The sequence below is a fragment of the Dreissena polymorpha genome, chromosome 5, assembly GCF_020536995.1.
Source record: "Dreissena polymorpha isolate Duluth1 chromosome 5, UMN_Dpol_1.0, whole genome shotgun sequence".
NCBI lineage: Eukaryota > Metazoa > Mollusca > Bivalvia > Myida > Dreissenidae > Dreissena > Dreissena polymorpha.
The window spans coordinates 28,462,696-28,477,393 of NC_068359.1; the positions used below are offsets into that span (position 1 = coordinate 28,462,696).

The 14,698-nt window shown below is 36.1% G+C and overlaps 1 protein-coding gene across 1 annotated transcript; it reads right to left on the bottom strand.

The window, feature by feature from the left end:
- Positions 1–565: 565 nt before the first annotated feature.
- LOC127831134 (sodium-coupled monocarboxylate transporter 1-like) lies at positions 566–14,463 on the bottom strand. The gene is made up of 15 exons (XM_052356124.1): positions 14,092–14,463; positions 13,319–13,384; positions 12,336–12,387; positions 9,980–10,047; positions 9,239–9,393; positions 6,876–7,016; positions 6,341–6,476; positions 5,992–6,080; positions 5,614–5,729; positions 3,405–3,463; positions 2,342–2,437; positions 1,853–2,064; positions 1,548–1,645; positions 984–1,102; positions 566–670 (listed from the first exon to the last, which is right to left on the bottom strand). The coding sequence occupies exons 1-15, from the start codon at positions 14,461–14,463 to the stop codon at positions 566–568; spliced, it is 1,884 nt and encodes a 627-aa protein (XP_052212084.1).
- Between the last annotated feature and the right edge of the window lie 235 nt (positions 14,464–14,698).

The window sequence follows — 14,698 nt, forward strand, 5'->3', positions numbered from 1 at the left end:
GCTTGCACCTACAACTTTGAAACTTCATATGTAGATGCACCTTGATGAGTTCTACACGCCACACCCATTTTGGGTCACTAGGTCAAAGGTCAAGGTCACTGTGACCTCTAAAAAAAAATCTGACAAGCTTTCGCAGCCGAGCGTGGCACCCGTTATGCGTTGCTCTTGTTTAAATTCAATATCCTTGTTTTATTCAGTGCTTAGTTTCATTTGCATGTCATTTATGACATCAAACCAGTTATTCTTCTGAATGGACATATTACTTAGCTATGCTACTTTCAATCAAACCTGGAAAAAAAACTTTCCGTTAGAAAGCTTTGCTCGCATTAACGGCTGATTGGATATCGAGTTGCTTACAACTAGATTGTAGGCGGAGTCAGAAAAAAGGTCAACTTGCTGAAAAATGCACCGCCTATAGTGGCTCATGGGCAGAGCTTACGTAGTGCGAGTGTCCAGATTTACTGTTGAGATTTGTACGTCATGTGCATAAGATAATAGCGTCGGATGTCCAATAGACATAATAACGCTTTAAAATGGACATTTTACTTCAGATAGCGCGCGTTAGTTAAGCCCGGAAGTCGATTAGACGTAGCGCTGCGATGTCATCGTCTAGAAGAAGACTGGCGAGTTGCTGGTGTCGCTTCTCCGGTGTGCCTTCTTCCTGTATTCCCTAGTTAAGTGACAGAAAAAGTGCGCATTCCAGTTTTCGATAGACAGGAATGAATTTCTGTGTTCTTGCGTATAGTCCATTTTGTTTTATTTCCTTAGCCTGGTATATTGTTCCTAAACCAAGAGATACATCTTTATTTTAAACAAATATACTGTATTAGGCCATATAAAACAATCTTTTATAACAGTCAAATTACATATAATCGTTAAGTATAGAATGCATGTTTATCTATATTTTAACTCAGCGAAAATCTTCTACTTGAACATTGGAACCTTACATAAATTTCAAGATGCACAAACAATGATGATCTCACCTCTCCGTGTCTGACCCCGAACCTCAGCGGCCTGCGCAGCCTCTCTGGTAGGTATGGGCAGAAAACGTCGAAGAACGGACATACCAGCTTAGGGTCAAGCTCCTTCGGATCCTGAATGCCTGGGTTACACGAATCAAACCAGTAAGGAACACGCGAAGGCATTTAAAATTGCTTAACATATTAAGGCATTCATAAATGGTTTTAAGTAAGAAACCATGCATGTGTTTTTAAAAGTACATGCATTCGAATTAAAAGTCGTCTTATATAAATCACACGGGGATTTGCACCAGGATTTCAAACAATGTAGTTGATCATTTTTTTTCTTATAAACCGGTTGCCGCTCTTTGATTTTAAAGCAAATTTATTGTGCTAAGAGTACTAAACAGAGTACCATATTTTTTTCCAAATAAAACAAGCCAACGAACAGACCGCTACACCAGTCACTGTTGAAGTTTAAAATAAACTTGCAATAATGTCAATACGGGTCTCTATAATTAAACATATGGTTGTACTTGAAAACAATGCCCCATCGTTATTGACGAACGTCTCGAACAAATGACTCACTGGTGACAATGCTGACAAGGAGGCCGATAACGACGCACGTGAGCACGGCAATGGCACTGTACCACATGTAGGACACCGTGTAAAGGCGGTTGATACCACTGCGAATTGAAATATAGTTATCATACATAGTCTACAGGTATGCACCTGTTTTATACTCATAACAAATAGGGAATTAATTAATTAATTGTGATGATTCTGTTTGTGGTTGTTGGTTCAAACTGAAAAAGACCTTTGTTCTGAACATAATTATTTAAATATGCAAGTTGAAGCTTAGTGATGTCACCGCACTTAAAACAATGACTTACTCGTATTTATCATAATTCGAAGTGACGGGATGCGCAAAGTCCGGCGTGGTGGTCGGTAGGAGAGGGATGGGGGTCTTTTTGTTAATAGCAGTCCAGTTGCAGCCGACAGTCTCCAACGGCGGCGTGATCACAACGCTGGTTCTTGTGATAGCTTGGCCAAGTCCACTCCAGAGCAGAAGAGATAGACTGGTTGCCAGTCCTACAAATCCACCCTGAACACGAGAACAGTTAATAACAGGAGAATATTTTCATACTCATACATGTTCATTGTATGTTAAAAAAACACTTGGAAAATAGTGCAAAATCATAATAACTGTAATACATATACAAATGTACTTCTGAAATATGAACACTGTTTGTTTCTGTTATAAACTTTAAAACTATTTGGATTCTCGTGGTAATTGGTATCTATTGGAGCCGCAATGTTGATATATATATTTTTATATATTTCGTTTCATATGAAAACGATTGGAAAACGCGATCGCTTACCCATTTGTTTGCCCAAGGAAACAACATTCCCAGGCAAAATAACCCCAGCAATGGTCCTCCCATAATTCCGAATAACGCCCCGGTCAACTGCAACGAGTTATCAGTTTTCATTAAGGACCCTACTACCAGAAACAGATAATATGTCGGGTTTTGCAGCTCGATCAGTACAACGCGGAAAAAGAAACAGCAGTTTCGTTCAAATAAACGTTGATGCTGTGCGTCTATAAATAACTCACTTACAATATAAGTATCTTACATTATTTTATCAGTTTATACTAAAATCAATGAATATCTTTATACCGGAACGTATTTAACACGCACGCTAGTCTTATCTTAGCGGAACAGCGACTTTGTCACACTTTTTGGCGCTTTTTGACATTTTCAACCTTGTCAGTAAGTGCATTAAATTGCTAGAGAGTAACCAAGGAGCTGGAGAGCTCAATTGTAAAAAAAATTTAAAAGTTTCCCACGAGAAGTCCTCGAACCAGTTTTCTTTGAATGAAAGTGCTATCGCTATAATACATAATGTCTATACGTTAGGTCAATGCATACCTTATAGTGTTGCAACACAATTTAACGATTACAACTTCATTTTCTTATTCATTCGATCGATTCGCTTATGCAACGCTTTATAACGTTATGAATTTCTTATGTTGATAATTCATGTACGAAGCTGTGTTTTCAGTATCTTCATTTTCAAAATCTGTTAACATGTCCTTTAAGTAGCGTTCCATGACAAAACCGTTATCTTTTTATTTTGGAATGAAATATAAGAAAATTTAATATATATAAAGTAACTATAGTTTTTGTGTCACTAATGTGTTTAATTTACGTATTCGGGCAATAACAAATAAAGGTTAAACATAAATCAAATGAAACAAAGATAACAAGATAACACAATTAACGTAAAGGATCGGAAAACACAGGGGCACACATAATATGATCAATTTTTAAGAAGATCCATAAATGCGTTAAAACATAGAATAAATACGGTTTAAAGTTTTTGTAATGGAACTCTCCGAAGTCCTTCGTGTTTTTACAATTGCCTTACCGTGAGAATCATCGTGCCCAGAAATGATGCAAGGAAGGCAAACGTCAGACACAGTAGTCCAAACAGGATCACTGGAAATAATGGATTTCCGATGTAAAGGCACAATGTGGGCTGAATAAAATATACGGAAAAAATATATTTTGTTGAAGAATTTGCAAAATCAGTCAACACTATTTAAAGTTAGTGTTGTTCTTGATATAAAAGTTAATTTTGATGGTTGAAATAGAGGATATTTGTTGGATTCGGTGGATTATCGATTTCAATTCACGAGTGATGATAGAAAATAATATTTTCACGAGTGGCACATATATATTTTCTATGAACTACCGAATCCAAAAAAATTTCTTTTTATTTTATGGGTTTTTTTCACCGTTTCTATACATTGTTACAGAGTTTAACTAAAGAATTTCGCTGGGATAATGACGTCATTTCGTCAAAAAATGACGTCATTTCACAGTAAACAGTGGAAATTATCGATAGATTTCACTTTGAATTTTACTGATATTTCTCTATAAACCACCGGAAAGCATAAAATAAAAGCACCTCATAAAAGCACATTTGTAAGGTTCTTGTAAATGTTTTAACACCATTATTGTTTGTGGAAATTCCGTTTTAGCTTTGGACACACAATTCATCATCGCGCATTGGCGCAAGGAATATTAGACTACTGGTCATGTACGTAATTCCGGCCACTTTTGGGACTATTTAAGAAAAATCTTTAGTGTTAGGCAACTGGTTGAAACTAAACTTCACATATATAATCCTGGGTTCAAAACTCACCTAGCATGAAAATTTAAATAGAATTAGATCGGTGAATGTTACTTAATGAACAGAAAATGATGACATGTAAACTATCCATTTTCGTAGGTTAAATGTACCTAAAAAATCGGCCACTTTTCGGTTTGATCTGCAGATAAAATTACAAAGCAATATCTTTTGACAAATGTCCTCAATTTCAGAGTATTAATCAATGTTTATACTATTAAAATTTTTGACTTGAAATTTAAAGTAAATGCGAAATTATTATACCATTTACTCCCCCTACCTATTTTAATAAATATAAACAATGGGGAAACTGCTAGTTCATTAAAAAATATTTGTTTTTAATGTGTTTAATAAATTTTTTCAAACATAGCTAAAAAAGTAAACACATTTTGTTTGAAAAGTTGACTTCAGTGTTGATTATTAATAAACGCTTATATATAATATTTAAACATGAAATCTAGCAATATTCTTATAAAGGGAGATAATTCATATATTAAAAATTTATATTTAGGTTCTGATTTGTATGTTTTGAATATAAGTTTTTGTACAATAAATTGGTAAAACTTTGATTAAAGTTTATTAGATAAAATAAAAATTATTTTATCAAATATATTTGTTTCTTATATGATTATAATTGTTGCAACATATGATGACATCACTTTCCCCATGAGCCAAATATTTCCTGCTATATTTGTGACATTTTAACACAAAAGTTTACGGTGATATGGTTCTTACATTTGCAAAATATTGCGAGTGGGGATGGTTTTCATGTTGATTTTTCTAAATAAAAACAAAATATGTGCGTAAAGATCATGAAAATGATTTTACACAGGTGGCCGATTTTTTACGTACAGGCCGGAATTACGTACATGACCAGTATTTAGTTTATTTTCGTTTGAATGCTACAGTCCGAACAAATATTAATCATGCCCATATTTCAAACATTTATATTGACCGTTTAGTTAAGGACGCATGTCTTGCAGGCAACATGTCGATACCAAAGGTTGTGTTATTTTATTTTACAATTGACCTTGTTAGAGATTGAACTAAGTTGCATATCTTGCATGTGGCATGTAATCTTCGCATGCTTTACAATTATGATAAGTTTTAAATTACCTGTTAAATAATGAACTTACAGTCCAACACAGCCATAATATTCGAAAACCTGATCTTAAAGTGTGGCACGTTGCATAAAGTTCTGTTATTTTAAAACTTCATTGTGCATAATGATATGCATGACGTTAAAGTCCGGATAACCCTTATTTTACACACATTTTACCGTGTCCATATAAGTTTGACATTTCTAGTGCACACATCCACTTAGGCCATATAATAAACCAGACTGAAAGCTATATTAAGCGTCTCTATGAACATTTGTCATATTGTCCGTGATCATCACCCCGAACAACATACTGATAGAAGCATGATCGATTAGTCTTTCGACTAGCACGTGTACCGAATACTTTGGAGAGGAAAGTAGCCCGTGCCGGAGTAATGGCCTTGCAGCGCATGGGACGCACGAAGTCCTCGAGTATCACCGCGGCAACGGCGTCCAGACCGGACGAGATCGTACTGCAAACCACATGCGTATACGTAAATGAATACGTGATGTATACATGAACCATATTATATGTATGAACAATATCTAGTGTGTCCTAAAGCAAGTACAGAAATGAGCGTCGTTGACGTTCAATAAGGATAATAAGGGTCCGGAAATATCAGGGCCCTTATCATTAGACTTCAGAATAAAAGATTTAATATGCCTGAATAATTGTTCATTATTCGTGTGCAAATAAACTCTAGTTCAGTATTTTATGACTTGATTGGGCCATACCTGAGACTTCCGCTGAATATACAAGAGAGCATAAGTCCCGGCAGTCCGTGGTACTGGTTCAGGATGTCCATCATGTACAAGGGAACCAGCTGCAATATAACAATCAAAGCTCTTGATACACACTTGGCACATATAAAGCGTATGTACAGCGATGTTTAGACCTATCTCGTAGATGTAACTGCTGAACGTGTGTCTTTCATGTGATATGGCTCTGGAAATATTAATTTAGATGATGGTTCAACGTAACAGATTTTATACATAATGGCCGATACCATCTGGAAGAGAAAGTAAAATACCTGTAAACGTAAGTAAGATTTGCAAGCATTATAATAGAAACGACAATAGGTACCTGATCAGGCTTGGATATGATCCCAAATTGTACGGGGTCACATCTGGCGCTTGCATAGAAGGAGAACATGACAAGACCGGCAATGACGCTGAGAGTAATAATGAACGCCATACCGGGAACATTCAGCCAGATAGAACTGGAAAATTTATTATTTTCAAACGATTGTCGCAACATTTTAAATCGGAAAGTAAATAACACGACAAATAGTTACCAGTGTAAATAAATGGATCATCTGACTATTTGTCCGTATACCAATAATATTATTCCAATACAGGCTACTGTATCGTAGACGTCTACCGTAAAATGCATTGTCGCATAGGCATATGTTTGTTCTTAAGAACATATAAATATCCGTAAGTCGATCAGTTTTAAATAACATTTAATATGAACTCATTACTTTTACAAATAAAATGCACCTGTCAGTTTGGTAGGCTAGCATTATAACCGGCTGATTCATTCGATGGTTTATTTCATTCCTAGTTAATGGGTCCGTCGTTTGGTTCAAAAAGGTCTGTTAGCCAGTGAACTAACCTACCACTTTGCTCCGGTCAGTGACTTCACGGACATTGCTCGCTGGACCTGGGCCTGGTTGGTCCCAAACACGCAGCACCAGTGCACGGAACCGCCAAACAACACAGTCCACACAGAGTGCCGCATCCTGGGGTCAGGGTCAAACCTTCAGCGATACAAAAGTACGCGTCAATGCGAGCGTGAAGTACAATTTCATACAGAAAATCTTATTTCTTTCCAAAGAAATGTGAATGAACATTTTTAGTTATTTGATCATACCGTCGACCACAGAAAACATTGTTTTTGTTAGTGTCAAAGGGTTTCTGCGTTATAAAGATGACAGCTCGCACCCATACCCGTAGCCAGGGGGGTGCGTTGGGTGCGTTCGCACCCAATCATTTTTGACGAGTAAAAAAATGTACTTTAAGTTGCAAACAACTTTATTTGACGCAAAAACGGTTATTTATTTTTTCAAGGAACCCATTCAATATGCAACCGACAGGTCACCATATAATTAATTCCTCGATTAAGTCATTCCCAAGATAGCGCGTGATTTTTATTTACAATTTATAACCGTAGAATTGTTGAAATCAACAGAGGTTTGGACAGCAGAATTTGAGAAGATCTAGGAAGCCGGTCCCCGTAAAATGGAATTGGAATCTTTGTTATAAATGGATATTTGTTTTCTGTATAATGCATAATTATTAACCTGGCACTCTAATCCGTATAAAATCGATACTTATTTATAGATATTTGATACTTAATGATTGTTTTGTAACTTTTGTCATTGTTATTAATGTCTGTTAAAGCCATAGCTTTAATAGATATCATAACAAAACGATGAAGCTCTAACGTATAACAATTACACATTGTGCACAGCATTTTCGACAGACTGCGTTGTCTTTTTGTTATATCCCCGTACAACCATTTTCGGATCCCCAAAATGGTTTTCCAGCAACAAAAATATCAGCTATGCTCAAGACAGGCTCATTTTGTTGTTGAATGACAAGAAAACAAATCATTTCTACAAAGCAATGTAGCTTTTTGTAGTTTACAACACTTAATGGCATCTGTTCTGCTCTACATACATAACTTTCCACAATGTTTTAATTATGTCAAACTTGACACTAGGAATGTTCTACACTCAAACAGTTGTTATAATGAATTTAAAACGTTATAACATATGATCAGGTTGACGTTAACGTTAAATGTTCATCAACTTTGACGGATCTTGAGCATATAATGGGCAAATAAGTACATCTTTTTTTTTCGAAGTCCTGGTATACATTGTTAAGGACTTTGAGACCATAGGGCCAGTAGTAGTTTGTGGTTATAGGGTCTTAATGAAGCCTTAAGTGCTATATTTTTCTGAAATTCGTTTAGAAAAAGATTACTTATTTGTTGAAAATAGTTCAAAAAAACAAATTAAGTAACCAGTCATACAATTTTGATTTATTTTTAGTATTGATGCAGATTAGAGAAGACCCAATTTTGTTAATCAGTGTTTGTTGTACAATACACTATTAGCACGATTAGAGCAATGCTAATCCTCTGGTACTATCCATAGAAGCAGACAAACAATTGTTTTGAAAAAAAGTCAAATATTTCCATTTAATTTGCTCGATTTATGAATGGTAGAATGTTGGAATGGTGAAACACACCAATTTTATCACGATTCAAAGAAATAATGATATTTTATACCGTTCTTATTGTTTGATTTAACATTCTATAAATTTGTTGTTGTATATGTAAACAAAGTGTGTGCGCGCATACTAGTGTCGGATTAAACACCGTATAAAATGATGTATATCCGTGACTGATCAAAAAAGGTGGTTATTAAAAAACGTGGTGGGCAATACATGTATGTTATATCATATTCATGTCGATCAGTCACTGAGTATGGTCGATGAAAGTGAAATTTCATATAAAAAATTCTCTGTAACTTCACTCTCTAAATACAGTTAAAAAGTGACCAGAATGCAGTAGTTTACGTTTCATTTTCAAAATTTTCTAAGGGGAGGACCTCCAAAGTCCCCTCCCGCACATACCCCCTTCGCCACTTCGTTGCTCAATAACAATCGTCGATGGCAAAAATTCGCACCCCCCTTTTCAAGACCCTGGCTACGGGCCTGGCACCGATGGCGACCCTGAGTTAAGTGTAACGAAAAATCAACCTGCCACAACAGGTTGTAAAACCTTGTGGCGGTAATGCATTGCTTTTGATTAAATAACACTTTGAAACAGCGTCCGATATGTAGATTGTTACGTAAATCATTCGATAGACGAGAGGGGAAACATGTTCCCAAAGTGTTTACATCATGATACAAGAGAAACAAAAATAGTGATTTCATAATGTTGTAGTTCCAAGCATTTCCAGAATGAGCTAACTCTAAAAGTACGATGCGGCCATGGCTGTTGGCGATTCTCCAGACCTCGCCCATTCCGCCGAGCAGGTTAGAACCAACGGCGACCAGAGTGATAAGTCCGGAAAACACGATAACCATCTGCACCGTGTCCGCCCACAATACCGCCTTCATGCCGCCCTGCGGACAAACAGACAGACGGACGGAATTGACGAGAATGCTCACTACACCTTCATAAGAATTCACAACGATCGGGAATTCGTCATTATGTTCGCTAACGTTTATCAAGGTAACGTGAAAATACTGTTTGGTATGAGGTCGATAAAGTTTATTCCTATGTGAAATTGTAAATGAATCAAAACGGTCTTCTTTTGCCGTTTTTCGAAACATAGTATATTAAATATAATTATTTTTTATATTACGATACTGTAAAATATACGATACTGTAAAAATATAGTTTAAATACGTATTTAAACCATTACCGAAAAAAAAAGATTATCGATGTTCACAGAAAGACACTTTAAGGTCAAAGGAAAAGTAAATCACAGCCTCACAATTTGATCATCCATTCGGTTTTTAAGACACTATACGATTGAATAAGATTGGGATAGCAGTGAGTAAATCACACTTACTATAGCAAAATAGGCGAAGGTATTTAAAGTGTTCAGTCAGTACTGGCAATACACTTAATATAGCAGTATATCCAATCGTATTTAGTCCACTTTAAATAACCACGGGGTGCAGTGTATAAACTTAGAACACGTACAATAGCAGTATACAAGGTACAGACGGCACCGACCGCTATCACGGATCCCCATAGATGCAACCCAGTTACTGAAACATACGTTCTTCAGTTGAACATTATAAATCAAGGGTGTAAACAGTGTGTTATTTTAATGTTTTAGTCATTTTACTTCAACTTTTCATTTTTACATGACTTACAATGGTGTGCGACATTTGTCGTTAATGTTGCGACATATATCGACAGTTTAAAATTTTTCGACATTTAGGTCATAATACACCAAATAGTTTCCCTATATAATTCAATGTAAAAGCGACAACTTTCAGCGAAAATAAATGCAACATTTTGCACATAGAGACCCCCATAACCATACCTTTTCTTAAAGGCCATTCTAAGCGGAATCGATTTATGCAATAAAAAAGATATGTCATGTACAAAGCAAGAAAGAACTTGACACAAATCAAAATCGACTGTTTTTGCAACTGTTTTTTTCGGCCGTTTCTTAGTGAAATGTAACCTTTTCTACTGCAATGGTTTACTTAAGTCTTCAAGTGTATCATATTTCAGTTGTGAACACCTATTCATGCCCTACCATTATCTCCGCAAGATAACACCCGAATAATGGTAAAAAGTGTAAAACATGCCTTCCTGTCAACTATGATATTTTTTTAGAGAGTACAGCCCTACATGAAGCGATCATTTAGTGTATTGTAACCTATAAGACAACGTTTACTGTTAACATCGCGAAAAATAAGCACTTCTCGATACGTATAAACCTATTTTCTATGTGCATGCCAATTTTCAGACCGATTTTTCACGTAGAAATGCTTGAAAATGCATTTTATTATAACGCCTGATAAGCCATGTGGCTTTCGCGTTCGGAGCTTTGATTTATAACGGGCGTTCAGGCGCAAAACGATTACCCTAAATAATTACAATCGGTCAAAATACTGGAATATTGTTACAAGCTATGTAGAAAAAGAAGTAAACAACTATTAAAACGTTTTCATAAGCTCTTTCAGCACAAATTGTTGCGATTTGAGATGCTCAAGACGAGTTTTTGTACGTATTTTTTTCTTATTTTCCTCTGAAAACGTATTGTTTTCTTAAAAACTCACGATGCTCCTTAAATTCGTGAAACAAACGCATTTATTCCGTGAAATTTGCCAAAACGCGTCATATCCCACTAAAAAAAATGATGATTTTCTGTAAATACAGCTCCTTTGTGACTAGGCCTGGTTTTGCGTTTAGGTCATAATACACCAAATAGTTTCCCTATATAATTCAATGTAAAAGCGACAACTTTCAGCGAAAATAAATGCAACATTTTGCACATAGAGACCCCCATAACCATACCTTTTCTTAAAGGCCATTCTAAGCGGAATCGATTTATGCAATAAAAAAGATATGTCATGTACAAAGCAAGAAAGAACTTGACACAAATCAAAATCGACTGTTTTTGCAACTTTTTTTTTCGGTCGTACTGCAATGGTTTACTTTAGTCTTCAAGTGTATCATATTTCAGGGATTCAGTTGTGAACACCTATTCATGCCCTACCATTATCTTCGCAAGATAACACCCGAATAATGGTAAAAAGTGTAAAACATGCCTTCCTGTCAACTATGATATTTTTTTAGAGAGTACAGCCCTACATGAAGCGATCATTTAGTGTATTGTAACCTTTATCGTTAAAGTTGCGACATATATCGTCAGTAGGATTTGCGACATCAATCGTTCCTTGCGACATTTATCGTCACCGTTGCGACAAATCTCGTAGCCTGCGAAATATAACGGCGATGCGACATTTAACGGCGCTACAGCCACAAATCTTTGTTCTGATATATATTCAACATTTTAGTAAGTACATGTACCTAGGTATTACCATTTGTTATATTCAAACTTTAAATCCACAACGCGAAGTTGATAGCAATCTACTCGGTCATCATATTTAATAACAGGTTTTCGCGCGTAATTTCTAGTCTTTGTAACACAGTCGTCTGGTATTTTTGCATAAAAAGCAATCATATGTTTGGGTATTCAGTCGAATTCAGATTTAAATATGAGGTTATTCATTGGAAACGTTAAGACTAAGTACCTTTAGGCCGTAAAAATACGCCGAAAAATTAATTTTTTTCTCTACGAGTCAGATAATTGCTTATTTTTGCGCCCGCTGGTTGATGGTGTTTCCCGTTATTTGTAAAGAAGCCAGGCTGGTTCCCTTTATTCGTGGTTTTAAATAAACACTTCATGGAGTCTCTGGGCATAGGGTATAATAGCCATTACTTCGATCAATGTCCGCACCAATATATTCCCATGTTTAAACGTGCAAGATTGGCAAGAACTTATGACTTGGATTGGATGTCACGTGACTTACGGTACCTGCGTTCAGGGCTAGCGACGGCGCATACAAGACAATGGCCATGTACAACACCTGAAACACAAAACGTATGTTCACGTTTTATTTTAATTAATGTTCGACACGTGGGTCGCTTATTTGAAGTTAAAATTTAAATCACTTTAACGAGCCTGAAGAGTCAAATTGTTAGTGTTAGCCTTTTGATCCATATTAACCAGAAGCGAATCTATTGGAAACAACTTTGTAGTTTATATTATTCAATTATATAGTTTTCGTTATTATAACAGTACTTCAACTTAAAGTTGCTGTGCTTAAATCTATAAAATTAATATATTGAATATTTACCTTAAAAGATACCAAAATCTTTGAACAAGTTCCTTTGAAATACACATACATTTTACTACATTACCGTAATGGAAATGAAGATTTGCAACGTTGACAATGCGTTTTTGTACTCAAAACATTAACGTACTAAATGAAGTATCAACCATGTATAATTTATATACCGAATCCGGATTGTGTCAATATTCAAAAGACATTGACAGGAAATACATTAACATGGTTTGAGGCAAAAGTTAAACATTTTCACACTATCGTTATTGTAATTTTTTAAATGTTTATTTATGTTGATTGACTGATTATTGTAAACGTGAGGGTTTATTTAAATAACTGTTTAAATAAGATTTAAGAGGAAATCTCGAAACGTTGCATAAACACAGCGAAATAAGTAAAGCATTAATGCCAATTTTGAGACTCGTAAAATTAGATGCTGAATAGCCACGCCCTGCGTAAGCTAGGCTTGTTATGTATCGTCCAAAGTTATCTTCTGCGATCGGAACAGGATAATCAGGGACGACACTTAACGCGTTCATGGAATTTGTAGTTGGAAGGAATCATTGTCTCAACGGATATCAGGTGTCGGACGAAAGTGTCGGCCCTGATCAGCCTATGTGGACTGCATTAAGTACTTTTTTTAAGAGCGCGACTCTATCAGTGTGTTACTCACCATCCGCAGAAGGTATATGATACTGGCGAGCACCCGGGTAGGCCGTCCGAATCGTTTGTCTATGTACTGGACAAATAAAGAATAAACGCTGGTAGATAACAGTACACGTTTACCATTCATAGCGATGGTATTCTAGTGAGGCGACTACACTTTCAGTTTTATGGATTTTTTTAGTAAAAAAAAAATTCTTTGCAAAAATCCTATTTAGGTGGAAAATGTCGTCCCTGATCAGCCTTTGTGTACATGCATTAAAGGGGCCTTTCACAGATTTTGGCATGTATTAAAGTTTGTCATTAAATGCTTTATATTGATAAATGTAAACATTGGATCCAAAAGTTCCAGTAAAAAACAAGAATAAAATTAAAGACAGATAAAAAAGTAACCCTCAACAAGGCTCGAACCACTAACCCCTGGAGTAAGTCTATCGCATAAACCACTCGTCCATCCGTGCTCATACAAGAAGCGATGTATTTTATACTTAATATATACAATCCTCGTAGTATCCCCAAAAAATAACGACAACAACAGAACTCTTCAAATTATTAAATCGATTCGCGTTGCAATGCTTTATATTTTTCAGTTTTTTAATCGTCATACGATGCATTTTATGGATATTTTAGAGCATGGTAAACGTTCAGTATTACTGTTTCCTCACAAGTATCATTACTACAACGAAAATGTGCGAATCTGAAACAATTTTTTTTATTTTGTCAATTTACCAAAACGTGAAAAGGCCCCTTTAAGCCCAGTTGTAATTTTGATGTTGAAAATACCTGAAATACGCTGGTAATCCCAAGTTTGTAGAAAATCGGAATGAAGATTTGGCCAGCCCCCAGTGCCGTTATCACCATGGCGACGGAAATCCACCAGTACATCGTGCTGTACACATACACTTCCGCCGGCGTTCCGAGAATCGTGATCGCGGAAATAAAACTAGAGAGGAGCGACATGGCAACCGGAATTGGATGCATGGAGCGGCCGGCGAGCAAGTAATCGTCTGTCGTCTGCTTCTTCCGGTCTTTGATCGCATAAAAGATTCCGATAAACGCGGAGATGGCCAGAGTGCAGGCGAACACCGTGTAATCTGCAGCGTGAAATGTCGGCACCGACCCCGTGTTATAACTGTACTTTCCGGATTCTTTCATAGGTCCGTAATGTGATGTTACGTAATAAATTCAATCTTAAAGTGTCCTGTTTAATTACCAGATTACATGTATCTGAACATAGTAAGTTGCAAAATTACATCAACAGCTTGGGCAACAACGTTGGCGTGGCGTCAGCATGCCATTAAAAAGATACTAATTGCATTCATTTATTTCAATGATCATTTTATGAGATACTGCCATATGTGCTCAAAAGTCAACGACATTTAAGTTGAAA

Coding starts and splice junctions, on each gene's coding strand:
- LOC127831134 (XM_052356124.1), bottom strand. CDS start 14,463: ATGAAAGAATCCGGAAAGTACAGTTATAACACGGGGTCGGTGCCGACA. Junction 12,388..13,318: donor TCATATACCTTCTGCGGATG/GTGAGTAACACA, acceptor TTTGTGTTTCAG/GTGTTGTACATGGCCATTGT. Junction 7,017..9,238: donor GGCCGCATCGTACTTTTAGA/GTTAGCTCATTC, acceptor GTATCGCTGAAG/GTTTGACCCTGACCCCAGGA.